This window comes from Echeneis naucrates, chromosome 6 (genome assembly GCF_900963305.1).
Source record: "Echeneis naucrates chromosome 6, fEcheNa1.1, whole genome shotgun sequence".
Lineage (NCBI taxonomy): Eukaryota > Metazoa > Chordata > Actinopteri > Carangiformes > Echeneidae > Echeneis > Echeneis naucrates.
Window position 1 is genome coordinate 18,646,581 of NC_042516.1, and position 27,674 is coordinate 18,674,254.

Below are 27,674 nucleotides of genomic sequence, written 5' to 3' on the forward strand. Positions count from 1 at the left end.
GTTGAGTTTAATCGACAAGTCGGCTTTACGAACCAACAAGGTCAGAACAACATGCTCCTCTTTCCTTCTTTCATTAATACGCACGTTATTAATAACACACGGAAGCCAAACTGATGCATCATTGCCCTCATTGTCACACACACATGCTGTAACATGATGCATAACAGGTTGTATCAAAGCAGCAGCTCACATCACATGCCCGTGGTTTTTGTGCATCGGGAAAAATTGTGGGTTGACACAGTGCAGGTGAGGAGATCCTGAGGCACATCATCCCTTTTTCGCTCTGCTGTTACCTTCTTATAAATATAGCATCAATAGACAGCCTGTCTGGTGTTTTGGGTGAGAAGAATGAAGCAACTCCACCTGAAGACTCAGTGATCTTAGATGAATGTGGTGTCATTCAGGGAATAAGCAGGGAAAAGAAGGTGGATCTGATGCCAGGTGCTGAAGCTGCAGCAGTTTCTCTCAGCCTCAATCACTTTCTAAAGCGTAACCTGTCTTTGCGTTTCTTTGCTCGGCTCTGCAGAAGAGTCTTATTTCTTTTTTCCTGTTTTTTTTTTTTTTTTTTTCATAGGCTCTTTCGCTCTTGCAGAAAAGTGTTTAACCTCACTTGCAAAGACGACTTAATGTGCCATTGCAATTACCTCGTAAAGATCCTGTATCTTCAATTATGAAAAGAAATCTCACAGCACTGATGAAGTAAAGTTTGCTTTCGTCCAACTCAACAAAAATGTTGAAGATAGAAACTTAGAAATTGATTTTTCTTTTCAACATGGCCTTTTCGTATTAAAAAGAAGAGAAGATTTGATTTTGTTAATCTCTGTTTAACACCTCCATTATACTACACCCCCAGATTCATGTTGACTTATGAGAAAGTTCACATCACGGTGCATGAACCACAAATATGAAAAAAAAAAACGAAATGCTTTGCGTTGGTTTTGTGAAACATTACAGCATACAGGATGGTGTGGAGAAATAAAATTACCATTATCATTTCATAAATTCACATTTACATTTTAACATCCTGTTGCCTCCGTCTTCTAAATCACTGTAAAGGTTTGTATCAAAGCCAGCAGAATATTGATGGCAAATGTAGCCACGTGGTATTTTGATGACAGTCAGCCGGTATCGTGCCAGAGAGTTTCAGAGGAAAAGCTGCTGAAGTCTAACTAAGGTGTTCCTAAGAGAGATGTTTTTTGACTGTGCACAGGTGGACCCATCAATTCAGTGCCTGTTTACATGGCTGCCAGATGTTAACCAGCATGTCCAAGAACATTAATAACTTTAGTTTTTCTTTTTCGACTTTTATTGAAAGATCAGGAGTGGTGTTTGACTTGAGTCATCAACATGACGTAATGTCCTAATGTTATTACAGGGCTTTTTACTATATCCAGGTCATTTTAATTGCCATTAGTTCGAGAATTTTCTTCATTTTATGGTCAATTAGTACCAAAACAGAGTAGGTAGATATATTTCTGTCCAGTTCATATTCTTGAAATTGGCTAGAAATAATGACACAGAGAACTTGTCAACATTGCAGGCAAAGTCAGTCTTCAGGCCAGGTCAGTACCACAACAGGCAAGAAACCGCAGGACAAGACATGACACAACAAGCCAGGACAGCACAGGACAAGACAGGCAGACAACGGGTCAACACACACAGCATTACTGAGCAGGACAAGATGGGACACGTGTGGCTGTCACGAAGCAGGACAAGGGGGCACAACACACCGCTGCTCTCTTGAGTTAGTTAGAGATACCTCAGCTCAACAAACATGACATCCCCCAACACCGCTCAACTCCAGTCTCAATAATCGCCGTGTTTGGATTTTGTTGCGCTGCACCGCGGCAGGTAAGACAGCAACTGAGAGAGAGAGCGATGCTGATGTCTCAGTGCAGTGGCTGTTAGTGTTTGTTTTTCTCCAGAGTTTGCCTTCTCCAATCTGTTTCTGTAGCTGCCATGTTGTGTATGCTGAAGCATCTCTCTGCCTCCTGTTGTGAGACAAACCCGAGTGTCTGAACTTAAGTAATATAAATAGGCTTATTTTCCAACTTGAATTTTATTTCAGGATAAAATGGCAATTTTTTTACATGCTCTACAGAGAAAGATAAATGTTATCTTTTTAATCTATTTAACCCCTCCACTGTAGCATGCAGCTCCAGATTCACGCTAACTAAAAACAGAGACACTCTTTGATACGTTTTGTTTGTCTCTCATGTTCAAGGTTTTTTTCACATTACACGGACCACTCTGTTCCTGCTTGGAGTAATTTAATTACAGCGGACCTTGGCATGCCCAGGCGGTGCCCACGCAGAGCGGTGCAGAATGCCAGCCGGGAACATCCTGTCTTGGGCGACAGGAACATCAGACGCGACAGATGGCTCATAAATCATGGAGGTGCGTGCACAGAGCCGATGGGAGGCCTTCCTCTGGAGAGCACGCTGTGAGCAGGTGGGCACAGGGAGCATCAGCGCAGCAACATTGAGCCTTGGATGGCTTACCGTTCTGAAACTGGTGTCAATGAAGTAGAACCAGACAGTGAAAAGCACAGAGAGCTGCTCCCACTCTATCACACTGTTTTGCTTTCAGTCAGCCTCTTTCTCAACTTTTCATGGTGCAATTTCATATTGTGTCAGAAGCAGTTTTTTTTGTCTGTTGCTGTGTCTGATTAGGAAGGACCAGATTAGAGCTGTGCAGGCACTAAAGGTTTCCTTCAGCCTCGCTTGAGTCGTATGCCGTGGCACCAGGGCAGAGCTCTCACCTAACAAACGTAACCCAATTGCTGTAGATCAAGACTGATGCAAAATTTAGTCTCTAACAAACAAGAGTAGAACTAACTGGATGTGATTTCACTTTCAGCATTAAAAATCGATTGATAAAAGAAAACATTTTTCATTGGGAAAGATAGTCCTAACCACTGATTTTACATTCATTTACTTTAAATTCAAATCATACTATTAGAAGCTGTTTCATTTTATTTATTTCACAAATTCAGTCTTCGGCTGCAGTGTTTCTTGCCAGAGGAAAATCCGGCTCGGCCTAATATCATCTATAAAAATAGATTTTTTTCAAGCTGAAATCTTAAATTGACTTGTTTAAAAACTTGACTGCAATTAAGAAGAAAAGGTCACATTTTGACTGGCTATGTCAGCCCCCCCCAGTGTTTTTTATTCCCTTCTCATCCGTTGCAAGTTAATTAAGGCACCACTGTAGTAATTGATCCTGAAATGCTATTCGTTCGTGGAAGAAGGCATTTGCTTTCTTCGCTTGCTAACTGCCTTCGCGACTAATCAGCGTTTATCCTCATTGCGTTCCCTTTGATGAAAGTGTTGCTGATAATGTCAGCATAAAGCAGAGGGAAGCAGGTGACAATTTGTGCATTATATAAATAAATCCCAATTCTTTGTGGCACTGGAGCTTCTTTATTATCTTGCATTCCAGTTGAAAGGTTGTTAAATTGATAGTGGATACATCCCCAAACCTGAATTTTTCTGCTTTATTTCTGATACTGATTAAAGAATAATTTTAATGAACTTAATCTCATATAGTTCACCAGTTACACATCCATGAAAACAAGTGAAGTGTGTCTTTTATTACGCAGTAAAGTATAGTAAAGGTAATTCCTTCAAAAAAGTAATAGTACGTGTATTTTTACACACCTTATTTGAAAACAACTTAAGCTGCTACGTATGTCATTCACTTGCAGCGCAGTCTGGCATCATTAAACCGCTAAAGAGGCGGATTTGTTCCAAAATAAATAAGGTTTAAAAGCCAGACTTCACCAGCTGGCAGAGAACCAGCCCTGCAGATATATTGGGGTCATTTTATTCCATCATCCAGTAAATATCTTTCTTATTGCGCCTTAAACAAGAAGAGGTTTATGAATATGTATAAAGTGCGAAATGTGAATTATACCTGGGTCAAATAGCATTTGCATATTATTGGTGTTTTTTCTGCCTGTGCCAGATAACTGCAACTTACTGTTTTGTTTTGTTTTTTTAATACTTTAGAATTTATTATTTGTCAGATAGTACGAGAGCATTGTGGAAACTCAACATTGCCAATTGTTTTGCTTATATGCCAGACATCTCATAATGTCCACACTAAAATCTCCGCCCTAACTTAATATATTTGTTTTTATACTGACACATCTGAAAACTGTTCATTGTACACTGGGCATGTGTGAGCAGGTGTCAACAGGAAACAGATGTCTGCTTTCAGTTGTGATCAGCTGATTAGTTGCAGAAAATACCAAAAAAAAGAGGAAAGCAAGAACATTGGTGGTGTCAACATGCAGAACTTGGTTGCGCAACAATTACTAGCAAAGACAGCCAGGTCAGTAATATTTCGTAATTCATTACTCATGTGGATTTCACCACTGGTAGTCCAGGCTGGGTGTGACTGTGTCGTCATTTCCAAAAGGTCTCAGAGCTTTCACACTAAAATCAGTGTTTCCAAAAGCCTCACAGTGCTGTGGACATGCCATTAAAACAAAGCAAACATTCATGCATCTTCAGATTCAGAATTCAGACTCACCAATTAACTTACACATGATGTCTTTGGACGGCGGGAGGAACTCAACGCAGGTACGGGGAGAACATACAAACTCCACACAGAAAGGCCCCTGGCAGGGAACCGAACCCACAACCAGAGGTGGACAGAGTACACAACTTCACTACTTGAGTAAAAGAACAGAACTTGTCAAATACTACTGCAATACAAGTAAAAGTAGCATGTCATTATACAACACATTGATGCGATTCTGCTACAGACATTTTTATAGCTCAAAAAAAGAACATCAAAACTCTGGCTACAAGCTAATGTGTGGTCATCTGAATGCAAGAGGTGTGTTGGTCCAGGTAATAATACAGCCACAGTGTATAATGTAGAATGAGCTGATCGTTATGGAGAAATAATCCAGGTAGGATGAGGATTATACATCGTAGCCATATTCTGACATGGAACACGTACAGAAATGTGCATGTTACAAAAAAAAAATTACAAGTAAAAACAATGTAAAGTAGCAAAAAAGTAGCAAGTAACAAGAGCATCAATAGAAAAGTAGTGGAGTAAAAAGTACAATCTTTGTCCTTCAAATGAAGTGAAAGTAAAAGTATACCCAAAAAATAATACTCAAGTAAAGTACAAATACTCAAAAACTGCAGGCCTACTGTCGAGTAAATTTACTTTGTTACTGCCCACGACCTTCTTGTTGTAGCAACAGTGCTAACCACTATGCTGCCATACTGCCCTGTATTCTAAAAATTAAAGATTATCCTACATAACCAGTCCTTCTTTTCAATTGTCAATAAGCACAAGCTGGTCCCATGTTTCAAATGATGGAGTTTATGTGCTGTAGAGTAATAGTTGCCAAAAAATACGTCTTTAACCTTTTACCTTTTACCTTTTCTTTTGTCTTTCCCTCATGAAAATTTTAGCTTCAACTAACCATGAGAGAATGCCATATCAGCAAAGGTTGCCATGTCCCCTGCCTTACATATGTTTGATCAGCGGGCTCACCGGGCAAGAAAGGCAACGACGGATCAAAAATTCACAACTGTTCTTAATTAACGACAGAGAGGGAAACCTTTTGATAAACAGATACATGGCTGGATACATAGACTGACAGATGGATTTATGAATAAAACACTGACAGACTTCATGAGTGAGATTGATTCCTGCTCAGATCAATACTGCTCAGACTTACCTTGATGTCAAAGTGAAGGTATCGTCATTCAGAATCGGAGCACATCAATGGAACCGTCTTGGGAAGCACCACTCTCCAGTGTGAGAAGTCACAGTGAATTATTCATGCTAAATATTCGTGCTAAACACCTTTCCATCATCCCTCTAATGAAATCCCCCGGCATACAGAGCCACAGTTGTTTGAATTGTTTGTTTGGAGTTTGGAGTTGGAGTATTCACTCGTTAATAAAACGCAAATGCACGCAGCGCCTTGAAAGGAAGTGTGGCACGCTGTCACACTCGGGCTATAACCTAGAATAAAAACACCTCTGAAATCTCCAATGACAACTTATCATGTTGGAAGATGAATAAGACGTGAAATAATACAGGAAGACGGAGCAGGTGGAGCTTTTTTTTTATTTATTTATTTATTTATTTCCCAGCATTGATTTTTGGATGGATTCACAGTGAAATACATCAACTTGATTTTGATTGCATACAGATCAGCTTCAGTCACTTTGATCATTGAGTCAGGATTTCAGTTTGATAATCTCAATATTATCAGCCTGAGCTGTAATTTGTGTTTATATCTAATATTAGCATGTTGACAAGCATATCCTCTTAGCATATCCTTGACGTGCCCTCAACTAGACAGAACTTCAAACCTTGATAATAGTTGAACAAATAAGTTACACAAAAATGCCAAAGGGTGAATTTAAGATTGTTGGAAGTTGAGACCAAACAGACTCATCCATTTTTTTCTGCTATAAAACTGGACATTTTAAGGCAAAAGTGACTTGTTTTTGGACACTACCACAGACTATTAAAGAGCATTTTCCACCGCAAGTATGAACCATAACAATCGAATCCTTTTTCTCCATGAGTGGTTAAGTATATGATCTTTTTCGGTCTATCCACACTTCAACTCGAACTCTCTCTTGCGATGAGATGCCAAACACAACTTTTCCTTCAGCATGCTAAGTGCATTCAAACCACCCACAGTGATGTTTTCTTTCTTTGCTGAATGAGTGGCTGTGCCTTTTCCCAATTCAGCTGAAGAGGAATGAACATCTTTTGAATTTGTTGTTATCGGCAACCTAATCACAGTTGCCAATTTGGCAGCTGTGATTAGGAATCAAAAAGAAATCGTTTGCCCAGACTGACGGTGTAGCGGTTAGTGCTGTTGCTCAACAGTAAGGAGGTTGTGGGTTTGGTTCCCAGTCTGGGTCTTTTCTGTGCGGAGTTGCATGTTCTCCCCGTGTCTGCAAGGGTTTCTTCCCACCGTCCAAAGACATCATTTTTGGGTTAACTAGTGACTCGACATTGTGTGTGAGTGGTTGTCTGTCTCTGTGTGTTGGCTGTGCGACGGACTGGTGACCCTGCCCTCGTCCAATGTGAGCTGGGATTGGTATTCTGGAAATGGAAAAGGGGGTCGAAGATGGATGTTTGTTTTTTTTTTACCTCAATCTTGTCTCTTTTCATGGTTTGTAGGAATACAAGCTTGTCTGAGCAAGTTGCTATATTGACGTTGTGATTCAAAATGGGTTTTTTGTTTTGCTTTTTTTCTCAGGGGGTTTTATGTGTTTTGTATTAAAGCTGAGGCCATTTATCACAACAAACACTTACAAATGAGTGAGGCGTGTGGGAGTACTGTAGTAGAGTACAGTATTGTTATGGTCATTCTGATTTTAATTTATGCCATTATGTTTCCAACCATTGTTTAATTCAGGGACTAGGGCCAGATGTGTTTTACATTTGTCACTGTGACTATGTGTGCAGGTTCTCACTCACATTGCCTTCTTCTTTGTGCGTTGTAATTCAGTCAATTAAACGGTTCAGTAAACAAATATGATGCCAGCTTGAAGTCGAAGCATGCCAGAGAGGAGAGCAGTTTGAACAACCGAATGAACTTTGCATTTATTCCCTTCACCATGTCCACACTTGATAATACACATCTTCAGTGAGCCAATCTCAAGTAGACACCTTGTGAAGTGATCGGGTCTCGCTTCCCTGTTTTGTTTTGTTTTTTTTTAATACGTTTAAATAAGCATGTGGTGGTCACTCATTCATTATCTCAGGTGAACCCAGTCGATCACAGGGCGATCACATCTAGGAACATACAGAGGCAAAGAAAGAGTCACCGATCAGTGAATGTAGGAGGAAGCAGGAGAACACCCTGCAGGGACACTGTCTGTGTTTTTTTTTTTTTTGTGTGTATGTGAAGACCTAAGCTTAGTGCGTTCTCCGCTGGATGGTACTGATCAGGGCCTTCCTCCGTGGTAGCAGGAGTAAAAGTGGTACTGAACAGAGCTCCGTTCTCCGGGGGAACATTGTCATAGCAGTTTGTTTATGTGCTACAAATTTACACCAGCAGATATATTTGAAGAAACCTAATGCTCCCAGAATTAACATCTTAAACAACATAATCAGGAAGTTTTGTTCATTAACCTGCTCTGTCTGCCAATTGCCAAAATGGCCAATAATGTAAGGCTGTATGCGTCATTTGTTTATCTTGAAAAACAGCATAAGACCACAGTCACTGCAGAATGATGAAATATTTTTTCTGGGTATGTTTAGGTTGGATAAAGTCGGGGGAAAAAATGTTACTAATAAATAAATAACTAATAAATAAAGTGACTTGAAGCGGGCCAGCCTGGGAGCTCCACGGTGTAGATGCACATTAAGTACAGCGATCACATTTCCCATCATGCAAATGGAAAAGCTATTAGTGTACAGTCTTCACTTCTACAAAACAAGGATGCAGTGAATGAGATGATCCCCCATTTGGATGACCTCGTGGCTACTGCCAGCTTCCTACAGACGGCCATGTTTCACACAGTACAGTCGACCTTGCACCTGCTGCCTCACCTGGAGGGGAGCGAGACACCCACAGCCTGTTAGACAGGAGCGGGGCGGGGCTTGACCCAGGGGGAAGAGTGAGTCACGGGCACTCTGACTTCTTCATGATCACGGCGCAGCAGAGATATATTTTTTGTGAGTGATTTTTGTCTCTCTGTTCGTGTCCATCAGAGAGACTTTTAGTGCAGATCTTTCAACATTGTTGACATTTCCTGTCAGCACAGATGAAGCGTTGCTCGTGTGTATATTTCCGCTGTATTTGCAGTACTGTCTCCTGTCACGGCAAGGATGCCGGCCAATTAAAAGCTCAAAATCTGTGTTATTCAGCAAAAGCAAATGGCTGTTGACTGCTGTGCAGGAACCATGAGAGTGGAGGACAGAGCATCCTCTGAAAAGTTTAGGGCTTCACTTCCAGATGGTCGACAGATTGGTTTCATACACCATCGGGGAGGAAAGCCGCAATAAAATTATGCTGGTCACATGTTACACAAGGCAAAACGTCACTGCTATTGTTGAGGAAAAAAGACTGGATTATCACTCCTTTCAGTGCTCGGTCAGTGTCTTGTAGATTATTGCATATCAAAGACAGTTTGGGGATTATGTCTGTATATGTGTCAGAAATTGTATAAAGCAGTTTGTGACTCCAAAGGGAGATGCACGCAGAGTTGCACCTGATATGATGAATTATATCAGGTGATGTCACTTGAGGAAACATCGGTGTTGGGCCAGCTCTTTGGCTGTTGATGACTTAGCTGCATACAACATAATGTAAGTTTTGACAGACGGAAATAAAAATGTTTATAGCGTTTGAAAAAATTCAATGCAGTCATATAAGCTTAACGAAATAAATAAAACAAGGAATCAAATCATGGCAACTGCCAGTGTTTATAAAATAAGACAAAGAAACATCAAAAGAACTAAGACTTCCACCAGGATAATGAGAATAAAGGGAAATCTTATAAATGTAATCTAGCCTTGGAGTCAGTCACCCACAGTTTTAATAAGATAAAGTATTTTGCGTAATTAAAAACTATCACACATTGTCTTGAGATATGAGAAGCTATCAGTTTGTTCGGGCTTTCCAAGTGTGCGGTGAGCATCAACATTTCTACGACCACACGAGGAACCATAGGAACCAACGACGGCTTCATCGGCAAGTTCTTTCTGCCTTCATGGTATCGGCAGACTGGTGGATGGTGCCAGGCCTGGAGGCTGAGGGGCAGGTGGGTGCTGGTGGGTGCACAGCAGAAGGAAGGAGACACAACCTGCCAAGCATTCACAGACACCAGCAACCCCCCCCGAATGACACAACATATGGAGTACAGCTGAAAAATCCACTCCATCCTTCTCCACCGTTACTCTCTCATCCTGTTTTCCTGCCACGCAGCAGCTTTGTCAAAAAAAAAAAAAAGAAAGAAAACTATCGCTGAAGCTGTGATGGCAATTGGAGAATTTTGATATCTATTTTTGTTACAATGGGAAACACGTTGAGAGTCTGAGAAGACATGCTAAATTGTATCCTGACTCTTATTAGGAGTCTCACGCTGGTGAAAACATCTAATTCCGTGTACTAAGTGAATTGCTGAAGCTTGTTAGGCAATGATATTTTCCCAGCAGTATCGCGGATGATGGGAGACACCTGCATGCCGCCGGCTGCGTGCGAATGCTATAAGGTCTATTTGTGATGCGCGTTTCACTTGATACAATCAATATAGTCGATGTGTTGCCCTCCACAACAGCTGCCCGGTTCTCATTAATGAGGCAGAGGCCAATTACTACCCCAGAGGACCTTCCACCCCTTCATTAAAGGCGCACCTCTGAACTGCAGGCCGAAAAGCAGACAATGGAGGCTGTGGTTGACCTTGACTTTTTTATCTACCCACTTCTGTTAAGGCCGGATTCAGTGAGAGGAAGGAGAAAAAAAATAAAAAACTAAACGTTCCAATCTTTCTTTGCCAGCAAAAGAAATATTTGTCAGGTTTTCAGTGAGAGAGAGAGATGATGGAGGAATCAAGGCATGGCAGCAATCTCAGGGATCAGCCATCAGAGCCTAAGAGCCCTCTGCCTGTTTCTCTCTTCCATTTTTTTAGACTTATTTTTGCTTTCTACGCCTCGCTGCCCCTCCCCAGGTTTTCGCCTGCATCCCTCACCATGCCAGTTGGTGCATCTCCATTGTGAAAGCCTGCAGATCCTTTCTACCTAGCAGAAACAGCAGCATGGCTATGACTGCAGGGCATGTCCAGATGTGTTGAGCATCAGACTGGTATCACCACCGTGCGCTACACTCACAGACTTTTATCTCCTTCCCTGGGTGTCACAGCCCGCAAACGCCAGCTCCTGGCTCCTCAGTTATGGACCATTTGGAGCTGATCCAGGTCTTAGCAGCTCCAACTCTGCTGGCACGTTCGAGAGAAGTTCATCACCTCCTCTGGTGAATCAAACTGGATTCATCCCTAAACCCTGCCTGAACCCAAAGCTGAGCTTTTACAGATTAGAATTCTTAATATCATAATAAATGTTGTGGAAATATGATACAAGAGCTGTGATATTTATGTAAACGACAGCGATTCGGTTGAATTCTCCCTTCAGGGACAGGTTATACAGGATGCGCACACACAATACACATTGAACACAAAAACTCAAGAATTCCGTCATAAGCTGCAATAAAACACACAAATAGTTTGAATTGATGGAAGTTTACAGTGGAGTCTAGTCCGAATATGAACTGACTCACATAATTAGTTTATCAGTCTGTAGCCATACGGTGGATCTGCTGCCACGGCGCCTCTTACCAGAATTTGCTGCCAAGCATCTTGGGTGTTAGGGCGATGCCTTTTGCTTGGAATGTAAGGAAGGAAGACTCCGATGTTTATTCATCATTGCTTATTCCCTTTCTTACTCTTTGACTGGTTTGCTTGGGTGTCCCGACATTTGCAGAAGCTGACATAGCTAATTAATCCTCGGCGCTAAGCTGATGCCTGCGTAGATGGTCTGGGACAGCACCATGCAAAGCGGCGCTCACAGCATCGAAATGAGGCCTGACAGTAGGCTGAAGCCGCGCTGCACGCCACTGTGTGTATTCTGGAAACAGCCATAAGGAGCTTTTGTTTAGGATATCACAAGCAATATTAGCTGACTGCTTTTTTTCCTAATTAGTGTCGAATTTAAAGGAGCCATCCTGGAGATGTCATATTTAATTATACTTTCGGCCTCGCAGCATTTTTTCTTTTTCTTTTTTTTTTTATTATTATTATTATTTATATATATATGTCTTGTTTTGAAAAGCCCAGAGAGAAGGAGGGATTGCAAGCCACAGTGTGTGTTCAGTTAGTTAAATGATGAGAAAGGCAGGCTCCTAAAAAAAAAAAAAAAAAAAAAAAAACAACCAAACCTCAAATTAATTGTTGTCTTGAATTGCAAGCTCAGCAGGCCCGGTGCAGGCAAGGCCCTATAATGAATGTCATATGAACAGGAGATGGATTGGAGGGCTTGCTAATTTGGTAACATGGAAACAAATGATTAGTTTCTTCTTCTACACAATTGTTCTCCATTATTTTTCTGGAAATACAACACTGTGGAATCTGAGCAATTTTTTTCCTCACAGAAACTGTTGCTCTTCGTGTGTTTATTCCTCCTCTGCTCTCCCTCGTTCCCTTTGTTGATTGGTTCATGCATTTTGGTCTGAGCACTTAAGACTTCAGTATCTATCCTTTATCCACCTAGAATCTGATTTTACTATATGAGAATGAACATTAGAAATAAATGTATGACTTTAGATTTATGGAGGTTTTATTATGTGCTCTTGTAACAGAGATGACGAAAATACTTTAGCACCAATGCTTCCCTCTGGCCTTTTGCTGTTTTGGCTCCTAGAAAATTCATCGTAGCGCCGTTAAGCACTCTAAACTAGCAAATGAAATGTCTGTAATTCCTGATTATCAGTTCTCTTATCAGGGATTGGTGTCCTGAAGACACTGACACGCAACAAATGTACAAAAAAAAATTGCTGCATATACTCTCACTCTTTATCTCTCTTGGCTCGTACAAAACACACATAAACACGTAAACACACACACACACGCGCACACACAAACACCCACACACAGCCACTGGAAAAGACACTCTGGCAAATACTGTTTACTGATATGCGGATTGGTATTAAGAGCGGAACGATGAGCATTTCAGTCTAAACAGTAAACACTCTTAATTGGATTGTGTGCTTACGTGCTTTGATGTGAATCCTCTAAGGACTGTATATTATTAGGCCTAATTGATTCTGATACAAATTTACACAAGTTTAGAAAATTAGTCCAAAACAAATGTGGTTTCAGCACGTTTCTAATAGCGCCGCATTACATGCCACCCCCTTTGGTTGAAACAATCATTACCGGAGCGCCGTGCTGTGGCAGTGTCAGAGTTCACCGTCATTTGGCAGTCTGGAGAGGCTGCTCAGTCAGTGCCAACGCCACGTGGAAGCCACACTGCAGACCTCCTGCTCGTCACAAATGAGGCCCAGAGGGGGCGATGGGAGACGAGCGACAGAGCTCATGTCACCCAGAGGTTGAAAGGTGGCGCACTGTTGCTGACCTTGATAGCACCGCCCGCCCCTGGAGGGTGTGTCGAGCGATTCAACCTTGGCCACATGCTATATAGTCCCCAGAAATGTGAGCGCACAACGAATACCGCCCCTGCTGATGGACAAGAGACAGACACATTGTTGTGTTGGTGCCTATAGAGCCTTAAAAAGAAAAGTTGAAGGCAGGTCTTGTCCATTCATAGCAATGTACAGATGGTGCTGATAGCTCAGGAGCAGAGTTTCCGGCCGCAGGGGGAGCTTGATTGAGGGCCGGTGACACTGTTTGGCATCATTCTCCCCTGGATGACACAGTGGCGAGGAAATAACACGAGTTGCTTAGCCAAGAAGGCATTTGCTTTGGTTTCACATCACCTGTAATTCGAATTCCATTACTTGCCATGCCACACTTCAAATAAAGCCCGGGCCTATTAATTACCAAAGTATGGGTTCAGGGTAAAGGTGAACGTGCAATTACAGAATTAAATCAAGGCCCCGTTTAGCTTGTCAGTCCTGACAGAAATAATTTAGGTGAATTATTAAATGCTTCCACTGCTCTTGGTTGCATCATTGTCGGCTCAGGCAGGACCCACCTGCAAGAATCCAGTCTATGGTTCCTTCTTTCTCAAAATTTTTAGCACTAATCGCCCCTTTTATAAAAGATCCCGACTGTTCATGTTTGTGATAATCAAAATAATAAGAGCCCACTGTTTGCTGCGGAAATATTGTCAGTATTCTTTGAACCGCTTCACGAAGGAGGTCAAGCTTAATGGGATCATTATGGATTTGTGGTAATCATGCAGAGTTGTTTATCATTTCCTTGGTATGATTTAGGATCGGTGAATGAAAGTTTGAATTAGCTACCTGCTCAGTTCATTTAAAGTTCTCTAAAAATGGAGCATATGCATCGTCACATCACAGTGAAGGATTTATTTACTCAGGCCTATTTGCTCAGCTTATGCAAACTTTTCTTTGGACAAAAGTTGGACTGAATCATTGGACTGCTCTGCACTGGCATGTTTGAAGGCTGTTTCACTTCACTGAAGGGGGAGCTAGAGAAGAATATGTCTTGTTATGGTGATTTCTGCTGCTAGCAAGCATTTCAACTAATTGCTTGTAATGAAGCAATTTGCCAGCGGCTGACTGGTTTCAGTGGTTGAGTTTCTGGTCTCCATGACAACCAGCTGTCTGTAATTAGTAAATCAAGCCAGACTGGGGTTTCTTCTTATTCTTATTTGGGGGTGGGGTAAGGTGCTGTGTCAGAGTGGCTGGCGAAAGAAGTCAAGAGTGGCAAGTGTTTCAGTAATTGCTTTGCCACAAATACCGGCTGACAGGACTGCAGGGATGTGTTTGTCTCTGGTGGTTTTTCTCAGGTGTTTTAAACTTGAATCTTTCCTGTAGTTAAAAAAAAGAAAAAGAAACATCAGTGCTGCTCGGGTTCTAGTGTTTGTTGTCTCTTCCAGCATCGGTGTGCTTCACTCTGTATCAGCTGGCGGTGTGTATTGTGCAAAAACAGCGAGAGGTATGCTGCACGCTTTGGCTGATGTAACTGTATCTTATAATTACCAATTAGTGAGTGGCTTTGACATTTTGCAAAACTACAACTGCAAGCTGAGGATAAATACAGTGTGTTACTATATCTATATATATTTTTTTGCTTTTTGTTTTGCTGTAGCCCGCGCTGCTGCCTTGGGTTTGGATTATCCTGGAGTCCATGGAGCCCCTGATTTTAGTCTGCCAGCTCAACATGTGATGCACCCTGGCATGATGCCATCAGGACCTGGACCTTACCAAAGCAGTGGTCCTGAATGGGGTGAGACTGTCTCTAATGGTCTTTCCTACACAGAAACTCAGCCAGTGAGATCCTTTGACAGAGCACATATAAAAGCTCACCCCAGGAGTCCTGAGTCCAGGTTTCTCCAGCCCATTGGCTCTTACAACCCAGTTCAGAGCGACTACACCATCAACCAAGTGCTCAGCTTCCCTGTAGAGCAGTCCGTCGGTGACCATAAGTCCAATTTTGAGGAGGTCATGCATGCTGCCCCGTCCACATGGGTTGAGGCTCCAGGCCAGTCTGACCTTGTGAATTGGGACCCTCAAGGTCACAGGAAGCCGCTCTCATTTTTCTACAATAAGCATGACCTTGTTGTTGATGAGTCTGTCCCAAATGGACGTGGCATGTCCCCGAGTGGACTCTCCCTGCCCCAAAGCAGGGGTCATGGCGCTTACCACAGGGGACTAACTGGATTTGGCCTGGAAAACGAAGCTCCTGCCCTTGTTCAATCTCATTTTCACAACAAAGGCCACGTCAGAGGGATGACTGGCCGAAGTCGTTTACTCAGTAGAAGGGGAAGGATGGGTCTCCCTGCCCGTCTGCAGAGCAACTTCAATGTCAAGCCGTTCTTTCAAGGTAACCCTTTCTTCAGACATCTGAAAACCTAAGAGCTAAGAGAATAGTCATTAAAGAAAAGTGTCTGACATAGATCTGAACTCTCTTGTCAAATGATGTCCCTGTGATGAGTTATTCAAGTTAAGGCAAGCCCTTTAAAGAAAGGAGAACAATGATTTCTGCTCTGGTTTTTCTGTAACTACTGAAAGCAGCGCTGTCCAACTTATTTGTATACAAGCTTTTACATTGTTGTAGAGCTCTTAAACAAGACGCATCACACATGCCTCATTGAATATAAAACTTATATAGTTATAAATCTCAGTGTTTCTCCTTTTTTATTCTTCTCTCCCTCACTATAAATGTCTGAGCTCTGTGTGTTACCAGAGTGCCATCTGTTGGTGGTTCTAAGGTTAGATATCCTTTTGGCTCACACTGATGTACACAGGTGCTGCATAACAGAAGGTCAGCCTTCGACAAATCCCATAATCTGTTGACAATCTGGTGTATGCAAGTACTACTACTGGTTATGTTAATTTCTCCTAATAGCCTTGGTCTTTTAGTGACAGCATGTTTCACTGGTGGTCTAGAGATAATGAAGTGCTGAAATGCGGCTTCAGGTTTTGGATTTGGGGGATAGTCAGCAAATATTAAACATCTATCGTTGCCTGAATTATTATTCCGCAGACAAGCAAGATCCAATAGCAAGATTAATTGAAAAAACTGTTGTGTGTCAACAACCAGCTTTGATTCCTCACGGATGGAGAGTTTGAGTGTGTGAAATGGTAGGCGGGTAAGGTTAGCCACAGATCGACCCATAAATCAATCAGTCAGGAGCCAGAAAGGGAGTCAGTTATGAGCACTCAGCCAGAACGCTGCTAAGGAAATGAGTGACAGAACAAAGTGAAGCAATCAGCTATTTATGGACCGTGAGAAGGAAGGCAGTCAAAAGTGGCCATATATCATAAAGGGTGCCAGGCTGGGAAGGGAAAAAGTAGCAGGCAGGGGTGAGTTTGGAGACCACACAATTGGAGATGTCGGGCTAAATCCAAAACATTGCAGTACTACAGGAAATGTATTTAAATGAATCCAGCCTAAACTGTCCGTATTTGGATAGTATTTTAAGTGAAAATTGAGAGAAGGGATGACAATGAGCTTCACATAAACATCCAGGCTGCAGCAGCCAAAGATGAACCTGGACCAGCCGGGTTCACGTCACAACATACAAAATGGGGAGGGGGGATAAACCAGACATACTTGGATGTTTGCCTCAAAATAAAGTTCACCTCAACAATTAGTCAAGTAAGACAATATGCAGCACATCGAGACTAGTTAAAGCAGCAGTGATCCTTGACCAATGGAACCTTTTTGACCAGCTATCAGGAGGTTTTGGTCAACTTGATTTGTGTGATTTTTATTTATTTATATATATATTTTTTTTTTTTAAGGTTTGTGATGACCTGCCACTGTATATTGTCTAGATTTTTTTTTTTTTTTTTTTTTTTTCCCATCCCCTCATTTTACAACAAATCAATTCCTGAAGCTGTTTTTCACCATATGTTGGACTAGCCATTGCTATTGTTGTGCTCAGACTCGAGGACAGAGCTAAATCAGCACATCCTTGATAGTCTGAACAAAGATTGACAGACCAGGTATTAATGTCTGTTGCAGGGCTGCTGTAATGAGTTTTATTTCACACATTTTCATTTGTACACGGTCTGTAGTTATATTGCAGCTGTCTGTAACAGTGCTTGAGGGTCCATGAGGGCTGTGAGTAGCCTATCTTGAAAAGTGAGTGTGTTTACCTGGCAGTGGGTTTATACCCTTTATCACATCAGCCCCCAAAATTCATCTCTCCTTGCCTGAAAAATGTGCAGTCATTGAGGCACTGCATTTTATTTATTTATTTGGGTTTTTTTTATATGACCTGAACAGTGGCTACTTCTGTGCTTATGAGAGGTGGGGGTGAAACAATGAACACCACCTTAGTGTGTACTTCTATGCCCGCTGCAGTATGTAATAAAACAGCAGGGCACACAAACACATGGTACGACAACAATCTCTCTGGTTCCGGTTTATTGTTTCCAGTTCATCACCGGATAACGTTTTAAGTTGTCTGCTTCCATATGTTCGGGCGTGATCTGTGTGCTGGCAACCACAAGAGAATCCAACAGAACGTCGGATTATTGTTCACAGACGAACACACAGTAAAGGTTTATGGTGCCCACGGAGAAAGTCGTGCCTCTCAACTTAGTACCCAGTGGAGCTTGTATTGCTTGTATCATTAACTTTGGGCAGTTTTGGAATTATGCCCCCTCAAAAAAAAAGTGGTAAATGTCTTTAAAAAGACTAAACTTTAGATGTAAGCAGTTTTAAGGTAGTCCATATAGACAAGCCATGCATTTATCCCCACCTTGACCTAAAGTTGAGAGCAAAGATTTTTGTGATGGTACCTTTTGAACCAACAAAATAAATGCTCTGCCTACATTAACATCATTCAATTTAAGTCCGACATTCAAAAACTTAATTACAACAAATTATTTCAATTCTCCACAAAAGATCATTTTCTTCTTGTAAACAATGTTTACTAAGTACTTCGCTGTGTGTGATGTGCAAATTATTGGCAGAATGAATCTCTGTACTCTGTACTATAAATATTATGTGCCATGCAACTGACTAACAAGGTTTTTGACAGTTTAAAAACCTACAGCTTTTATTCTCGAAGAATTATGAATGCTCATTTTCACCATCTGTTGATGACAGAATCTGTCAGGGTGTTTCAAAGGTAAACTGGCCTCCCGCAGCAGGAAGACCAGTGCGGTGTGTGTGTGTGTGTGTGTGTGTGTGTGTGTGTGTGCAGGCATCTTTAACTTGATGTGAGATTGCCTAGCAAACGCAGCACTTCTGCAGCATCACAGCAGCTCTGTTCCTCTGGGTGACTAATGCAGTCAGGCACAGCATATTGAGTGCAGGTCATCCATATTTTGGCAGAGCTCAGAGCCAAGCATAGAGAATCACTGTAGTTACGTTAACAAAAAGCAAGAAAGACTGTTTAGGTCTATACACACAGACGAGAGTGAAGCATCATTCCTGCATTGATTATCCAAAAAAAAAAAAACTAACTAAAACTGTTCCATTCTTAATTATATGGGCCAATGACCTTTAGAATAAATAGTAAGAAAGGAGAAACTTTCTTCCACAAAATGTTTATTTTGTGTTGCTGTGAGTCACTTGCTAAAAAACTTGTGGGTTGAGAAGAGGTGTGAGCAGAAGACTAAGGGGATGAGAAAGAAGAAAATGTTTCTGTTTCACATATCTGTTCTTCTCTTTTGTTCTTTTCTGCAGGCTTTCACTTCTTCAGACCACTAAAACAGTTCCTATAAGTCAACACCTCTGCTAAATTCTCAGTAACCTCTGATGAGCACTCACAGGGTAATGTAATATTTATTAAAAAAGCTGAGAAATCACCTCCAAAGGTCCCTGTTGTGGACTTGAGACCTGAACAGGTCCGTTCATTCGCTCATTATCCATATGGCTTATCTGTTTTTTTTTTTATGTTTTCCTTCCTTCCATCATGTCCATCATGATGGCAAAACTTTGATCAAACTTTTATGTAATTTCAGCTAAAAAAAAAAAAGACGCCTGTTTCTCAACTAAATTAAGTATTTAGTTTCACAGTCGGTTATTAATTCATGCACTCCCAGTAATGCAAGGAGGTAAACGCTTCGGCAGCCATGTTTAAGTCACAGCAACAACCGACACACATGTTGCAATACACATCTTGCAAAGGAGACTTTACTGTGTTAAATAAGAACACATACATGCGCTTGTGTGTCCGTGTGTGTTTTCGAATATACATGTTCCCCCGTTCATGTTCCTTTCCTCTCCTCTTGTTGTCCCGTGCTGGGCTCTCAGTGAGCCCGCTGTGAGCTGCCAGCACAACTGACCTGTGGTAAGGGGGAAATCAATAGTCAATTCCATTTTGCAGCCAGCGTGTGACAGGTACTAGATAGGAGTAGATTGGGTGCATGTAAGGAGCAGGAGCGTGAGTCAGAGATTGTCTGACCGCCTTCTCTCTCTCTCTTTCTCCAACCGTGTCTCACTTTCTTGCTCAACCAAACCCCTTGGTAGAAGCAGAAGTGAAATACAAAAGGCCTTACTCCTCGGTGTACAACATCTCAGGGATATGTAGGCGTATTAAGGATCATCCAGTGTAAAGGCTGAATATGACCATCACTGTGATCGGAATAAAAATCAGGCAGGAGCGCGCTGGAACTTCTTAAACTGCCGCCGACTCGTTACGATAAAGATCACTGGCAGGATTCGTCTCATATTTTAATTTCATGTGTGTAAATCTAATATTTATGTGTACAGACACTTTGTTCAGGGCATATGCAAACGGCGATAATGGGAACAGAAAGAAAAACCCATGCACCTTCCACATTGCCACTTTTCAGGACATATGGCTCCTCCATCTGGTAGATCTGACAGTGTGGGCAGCCACAACCGCACTCACCCTGTAGGCTACATGTCCTTCAGATGTCGGTGTACATTTTTAGCTTGCAGTGTGGCTTAAGGGACTGCAATCTGTCAGGTTCACCAATTTGGTCCAAACTGAGATGTCGTAACAACACCTGCCCTCCTTTCTGTGAGGCTGACAATTTTGGTTTTTTGTTTTTCTTTCTTTTCAACTAACTATTGGTGTGATTTGTACAAATCCATCTCCATCATAAATTAAGTGGCCAGTTGGGTCTGTGCTTCGGAACTGAACCCTCAACCTGCTTGTTGTGGGGCAACAGCAGTAACCGCTATGCCACCGTGCTGCCCTTGACACTATGTGTTGTAATGTATTTTTTCTTTCTCGCTCTCCTTCTGTTTTTGTTTTTTGGTGGGGGTTATTTGGAGCTGTTGACAAGTTGACCTTGCATCACTACTGAGGCTCTCATAGCACGTGCATGTGTGATTCATCTTATTGTGTTTGCAGGGACTGTTAGGCACTGTTAGAATAAAAATAAAATGAAAAAAATGCACTGAATCCTGAGCACAGTGCACGCATGTGGAGTGTAGTGCTGGGAATGATAATTGTCCAACAAAAGGGGTGCCTTTGAAATAATTGTAGATTTGAATGTAGACCTCATTATTAGCAGTTGTGATTCCAGCTAACTACTGTAATTCTCCATGTAACATTAGATACATATGAGAGGATATTTCCTGCAGTGACTAATTTGGGGTTAGTCACATCTCTGATGTGACTAAGAATCTAAAGAGTTGACAGCGTTGTATTAAGAGAGCAAGAACTGTAATCAAACCGAGCAAAGCTTCATCAGTTTGACTTAGCTTTGGGCGCCCTCGCCTAATTTTACTGCTCACTGAAACGTAGCATGTAATACCCAGCGGATGGAAAACTCTTTGTTCATTACTGCTGATTAGGAGAAAAGATCAAGCAAAATATGTCAATGCATGATAACCAGTTAATGTATTTTTAATTAGTGCTTGCTTCTCTCTTCTCCTGTTGCTACCTCTTTAGACACCTACAACTGCGCACCTCTTGATTAACAGTTAGCTTCCATTATCTCTTGGAGAGCGGCAGAGTGACCAAGCAGGAATACAGCTGTGAGATTAAAAGTTGAGTGGGCGAGCTCACCGCCGCGCCGCGCTGCACCATTCAGACAGAGAGCCTCAGCCAGAGAATCATTTTACAATTTAATAAGCTAATAAACGTGATATGGCAAGTAGTTTCAAGTGCCCTTGGGGGGGTCAAACCACAGTTTACAATCCCATTTAAAAAGCATGTACTATTAGCATGCTGACAAAGGCTTGGACAGGCGCGGAGAGGGAGATGACGGCTTTTTTTGGGACTGTCTCTGTGCTACAGCAGACATGACACTTCAAAGGTCACGCTCAATACAGACGGGTCGGGCCGAGCCCGAGTCTATGTTCCTCTGAGTGCTTTCCCGGCCGTACTGTCGGCCATTTGACAGCACCCACCCACACTAATACCTTGAGGGAAAATGACCATCGAATAAAGTAGAAAATCCTCTGTGCTCTCGTACGGACACTCATTTTTCCATGCTCTTATCCAAACAAAGAGCAGCTCTGACGGGGAGAGGCTGACATTAATTCCCTCAAATTGAAGCATAATGATACGCTTAACAATCCATCATCCATCTCTCGTCACCGTATTAATGAAATTTTTGATCTAGGACTAAAAAAGCTGGCCAGGCTCACATATAGCACACACTCACAGCTGACCTTAAAGCAAAAGCTCACCCACCTTTTAAACACTTACGTAATTCCCAATTTATTCCCAATTTTTAATGCTGCAACTTTACCTGAGTTTGAATATATTGCTTAAAGAATCCAAATGTGACTTATGCAGGAAAAAAGTTCAAAGCTAATGCTGACAAGCTAAAATTATATAGCCTTTGGAATGCCCAGATACAGATCACCCATTAGATAATCATCCTTATAGGTGATATCTGAATAACGTGGCTTGAAATAATTGTTTAAAATCCCCTGAAGAATTGTGCAATTTAATCCTTTATCTGCTGGTTTTGAGAAAGCGCTGATTTTAAACTCCCATAGCTGGGCCCCATCAGTCATGTGTTCCTTCCTGGAAAATAGTGAAGTTTCACAAATTCAAAACAAGGATGTTGCCGCTGCTTGGCTAACACGCTCGTATGCCTATCAGTCTGTACTTCTTTGAGTTTCATCTAGCACTATCAGGGCTGATGAGAACCACTTGTCCTTCTGGGTCGGCCGCAGCAGCTGTGTGGTGAGTGGTGAATCCTCTCTGTTGCCTCTCCTTTATCTTCACATCAAGCCATTTGCTGCTCCTTTCATTTTGACACTTAGGTCAGATTGGAAAGGAAAAACTTTGCAAAACTTGAGTCTGGGTGACACAAGTTCAGGCCGGAGAGATGTATCCTCCTCCAGCTGAAGGACCGATCATCTTAATTTAATTTAAAATGCTTGCCTAATAAGATTCTCTTGGCCGTTCTGCATTAAGCTTGTGCCATTTATCATCCTTTGTAGTTTGTATAAAAATGCCTCTTATCTTTCCTTTCTTTTTTCTTTCTTTCTGTTTAACAAATATTGACTATGAAAGCACAGAGTCCTCAGATAATTAAATTCAAGAAGATAAAACACTTCTTTTAAAATAACGATTGTTCGAGTTTAATGATAGAAAAGTGTTGAATGAATACTGGCTAATTTCTCTTTGTGAGGATTTTGATTTTATAAACAGACAGGTTTTCTTTCAAATGGCAACAGTGTCACAATTGAAGAGTTGTCAGCATGTAAGGGTGTGGAAAACATGTTCCTGGTCTGGCCATCCATTTAAAAAGCAGATGTGAGACTGAATCTTTCCTCCAATTTAGAATTTAGGAGATTTACAACTGCTGACACAAAAGGTCACTGAATCTGAGCTTCAAGGAACTCTTCTCTGATTAACCACCATTAATCGTTCTATTACATAAAGCCCTTATTCAAACACAGAGTGCATGCTGTGAGAAATAAGACCAAAAAAATGAGGAAATGGTGGTATGTTTGACATTGCATTCTGTTGTCAAGGATATTGCCAAATCCTGAGAGGGGCTTTTTGTAACCCCCAACGGGAAAGGAAGCAGTGGCCATAGCAAAATACACGTATTGTTCTTTACATCACTCACTTAGACGTTTAAAAAAAAAAAAAAAAAAAGTAGACAATGTGCTTATCAATATCTGGACCACAACTGGTCGATACAGTTGGCTGTTCTGAATTCAGTCTGTATTTTGAGCATGCCAAATTTGGTTTGTTGATAGAATGCACTCCAAAAGCATATCTACCCTGCTCCACTCTCACCTTCTCTTTTTCCCCATTTGCCTTTTGTCAGAGCCACCGGTGATTACCTATTAGTAGTAAGCAGAAACTATTAATAAAAGGGAAAGCGGGGGGGAAATGGAGTCCTTTATGCATGCAGCTGATAAGAAACAGGCAGAAATCCCATTTCCGTCACATTGCTGAACTCAGACTTCACCGAATGGTTGGTTATTGTGGACTGCAGGCAGCGAAGCGACTGCAAGCTTGAGTGATAGTTACAAATTATTCAAGTAATACCTCCTTGTCTCATGGGGTCCCTTGCATAAAATTTATGCTCAAAAGCAAAAGGTTATTCTAAACGAGAAATAAGCTGAGTTGAACTTTCGCGAGTCTGTTGATAATATAAATTTAGCTGTGACAAACCCGTTTTTGCCTGAGGAATAAATTACACCCTTTATATTCTTCCGTTTCAGTCAAGGAGGCAGAGATCGCAGGATTTCCAAACCCTGCAGTCTCACTGACTCTGTGCTCATATGTGTACTGTGTTTGTGTGTCCGTGTGCCATGTGTGACCGCCACATAAAATATGATAATGAAGTAGAATTTAAAGATATTATAGTCCGTTTTGTTCAACAAAGCATCTAAAACTCACATTTTTTTGAGAAAACACGAAATTTTAAATCACTTCTTGCTTCATTGTTGTATGTTAGAGAGCATCAGATTTTTCAGGGGGTGCTCAGTCACTGATGAGCCTGCAAATACTAAAATGTATGAAGTTGGAGCTACTGCAGCAGACAGTCAATTAATCTTACCCAAAAAAAAAAATTGTCCAGATGTATGAATATATTCCAAAACATACAGATACGTGTATGTGTACAGTCTGCTATGAGGAGTTATCACACAGAATGTCTGTTACCTTACCTTACCTTAACTTTTACTTTTTTGCAATATTGAACTGTTCCATCCATTCCATCTCTACTTCAGAGTAATAATTGCTTTCTTTCTCTCCTCCTGCACATCACAGAGAGCCGAAGTTGAGCTGTTAAGGCATGTTTGTGTCTCACTGGTGGTGCTTTGTGAACTGAGTCCAGTGACTTTTAAACTTTCCTGCTTGTGTGATGGTGAGTATTAAAAAAAGAGGAGAAAATAGTCCACAACATTCATTTCACCTTCCCTCAACCCTCTGCTCATCATGAGATGGTTCCGCTCCATTCTCGGATTTAAGAAACATTGTGTTGACTTAATATCAGCCTCGCAATATGCCAGAAAATTGCTTCCATCTGCTCAGCTTCCAAGTGCCGGCCTCTCATCATTATACATGACCAATCAGCCACGGAGCGCATGTCCAACAAGGCTGATTACGTTGTAAAAACTGGCAGTAACAATGCTCCTGTCTGTTTGGACATTGGGTTTATCCCTCTAATGGAAGAGAGTGTATGAAGAGCAGACTTATTTATTTTCCAGACAATTCAAATTTTAATCCCATCACAACAAGCAAAGCATTAATTGTAACATCCTTTGTTCAATCATGCTACATAATTGCGGATACAAGCTGTCAAGAACGTTTTTTTTTTTTTTTATTATTATTCGTGAGCGTGTCTCGTATGGCTGTATTGGTTTGTTGTCGTTAAACTCTGCAGACGGCTTATACAAACAGCACCGCATATTTCTCTTCACTGTTTGAAGGAAGCAGTGAATGAGTTCTCCAGGTGTCTGTTTGCACTGAGGTATTATGCATTATGGAGATCGCACACTGGCTCACATCAGCCGACCATAACAAACAGGCGTAGGACAGCGTTGATGATGTCTCATGAAGCGACGGGCGCTATCACGCTCAATTCCTCCTTCACACGGGCATGTCCCCCAGGAAAGGAGCAGCAACTCAAATATTGTTTTGATAGGGCATGAAAGTTTGTAATTTAAGAGTAATGCATTTCATTTTGGCTCCAGAACAGGTTCTACCATCATGATATCCAAATGGGTGTCAGCGATTGTCATGCTGGTCGCATTTGTGAACGGAGCGAGCAATGGTGAGTGCTGCTCTCAGAATCAGACAAGAAATCTAAATGGAAATGCCCAACCAGCAGAGACAAGGACAAGTGTTATTATGCCTGTTCTCAATGTAAAGAACTTTGTTTCAGTAGTACCAATAATTTATAAAAGGCTGGGCATTCACTAGAAGTGAGGAATGCGAATCACATCATTTGACTTGTTGATTAAATTTGACCATTTTCACTAGCTGTTCCTGACTTTATGATTTTGGTTAATTTTAATGAGAGGGATTAACCTTTTTATTAATATTAAGAGGGGCTTAGGCCGTACCATGCAAGTGTCGGCTGTAAAGTAATAGGACTAGAATTGTACTCAGTAGACTACATAACTCCTCCATGATCAAGCAATCATATACATTAAGGGAATTCCTGAATCCACCCACCATTTGTGACTTACTTCGACCTCCCGTTTACAGTTGAAAACATCTTCAACATTTGCACATTCAAATTCTTTTTTCCATTTTTAGAGCATGTCGCACAGCCCTGTGCAAACATCTGGACATCGAGCTCAGTGGTGCCGCTGGGCTCACCTGTCACAGCCACCTGTGTCATCAGAGACGACTGCCTCGCCATGATTGGAAAAGCTGTCCACATAGAGTGGCAACTTGGCAATCGCTTTATTCCCAGCAGCCCCGTGGCCAGTGAGGGCGGCAAGATTTCTCAGGTTGTTATATCGAGTTTCAATCACACCCGGGCGTTCCTCACCTGCTGTTTCCAGACCTCTCCTGTTCAAGTAGCAGGAGGAGTGGAGATTAGAGCTGGATGTGAGAAAGATTTTAATTTCATTCACTCTTTCACTTTCTTTGTTCTTTCATTGCTGATTGAATTAACCTACAGATATTACCAGTGAACCTTTAAGAGGCGTTATGTTGTTGAGATCAACGTAAGGAGGATAATGAGACACCAAAACTTAAATTCTGAAATGTATAATCTGCTTAAAACCAATCAGAAACTTTTCATCAACCAGGTTGTCATCACTAGAAACCTGATATATTTTAATAGCTATAAGGATCCATACCTGGTTAAGAAGAGTAAATATTTGAAAGAAAAATTGTATCAAAGACACCACAGCACCCAAGACCCAGAAACAAATAAGCGGTAGAAGATGAATGAAGATGAGACCACATAACTTCTAAGAGGAGCTGTACCTTTTCATTTGAAATCGTATTTTTAATTGGCAATATACATTATATTTATGGAAAAACCTTTTGGGACAAAAAAATATTAAAGTTACAATGAAATAAAACTGTTCATTATAAATTTCACATAACAGGAGACATAGCGTGGCACATTTAGCTTCTAGCTTCTTTCCTTTTGCAGTTCCATGGCTACACAACACAACTTTTTACATTGCAATTAGTTATATATCTATAGATCATCGTGTTTTAACATGTATATCTGTCTGCTAGATCCACCAGAAGCTCCACACAACGTCAGCTGTCAGACAAACCTCACCAACCCGAACACCCTAAACTGTAGCTGGGACCCCGGGCAGCAGGAGACCCACCTCCTCACTAACTACACCCTCCACACTGAGATATGGTAATACACTATCACCAACAGCAAGCATCGTTTTGATGTCATTGTTTGTTTTTTTGGAAGCGTAATTTACGGAACATGCCTCTAAGATTTCACAACTGTGTTTTCCAAATCATGATTTCCTCTTTTCAGGGATACAAAGAAGAACTATACTTACAACCTGCCACCAGGAGTCCACCACTATACAATACCACGTTCTGACTTCGTCCTGTTCTCTGAAATGAAAATATATGTGAAGGCAGTTAATGACCTTGGAGAGGTAGTTTCGGCGCCCATCACTTTGGAACCAGTCAGTGCAGGTGAGAGTTGTAAGAATATTTATTTATTTAATATTTTCACAGATGATTTCTTTTACATGCAAGTACTAACCTCCGTCAAAATGTCAGAGCGGTGATCAGTGAAAAACCCAGAGAGTCCCTTAACACCACTCACTGATGATACTTCTAACCATCTGGATGAAAAAAAAAAAAATCCCATCTGTTGCGTATAATAAATATTTTTCCCAACTGGAAACATGATTCATGTATATGTCCCTGCCCTATTAAGTAAATTTGGTATTTCTTATGCACATATAAAATAATACAATCTAGCATTTTTAAAACTTGTGTCCACCAACTGTCTTAGGTTAAACTTCATTTTAACAGTTTATGGAAAGGCTTTTTTATTTTTATTTTTATTCTTTTTTGGGTGGGGGGGCTTGTTTTGTTATCCAGATGGTTATAAGTGCCTTTCAGGAAATATCTCAGAGGATTCTAGAAATGCCTTCAGAGCAGCTGTGACT

General features: G+C 41.3%; 1 protein-coding gene across 5 annotated transcripts in view; it reads left to right on the forward strand.

Moving 5' to 3' along the window:
• Positions 1–2,232: 2,232 nt before the first annotated feature.
• Positions 2,233–27,674, forward strand: part of csf3r (colony stimulating factor 3 receptor) — a 29,550-nt gene continuing 4,108 nt past the window's right edge. The window contains exons 1-7 of one of the 5 annotated variants that reach the window (XM_029504363.1): positions 16,443–16,510; positions 18,849–18,935; positions 24,328–24,424; positions 25,259–25,333; positions 25,822–26,118; positions 26,764–26,896; positions 27,026–27,192. In XM_029504363.1, coding sequence (XP_029360223.1) covers positions 18,921–18,935; positions 24,328–24,424; positions 25,259–25,333; positions 25,822–26,118; positions 26,764–26,896; positions 27,026–27,192 — 784 coding nt within the window. In that variant the 5' untranslated portion in view covers positions 16,443–16,510; positions 18,849–18,920. Of the gene's footprint in view, positions 2,452–15,342; positions 15,528–16,442; positions 16,511–18,848; positions 18,936–22,171; positions 22,279–24,327; positions 24,425–25,253; positions 25,334–25,821; positions 26,119–26,763; positions 26,897–27,025; positions 27,193–27,674 lie in introns of those variants that run through there. The other 4 variants (XM_029504365.1, XM_029504362.1, XM_029504364.1 and 1 more) reach the window with 4 other exon arrangements.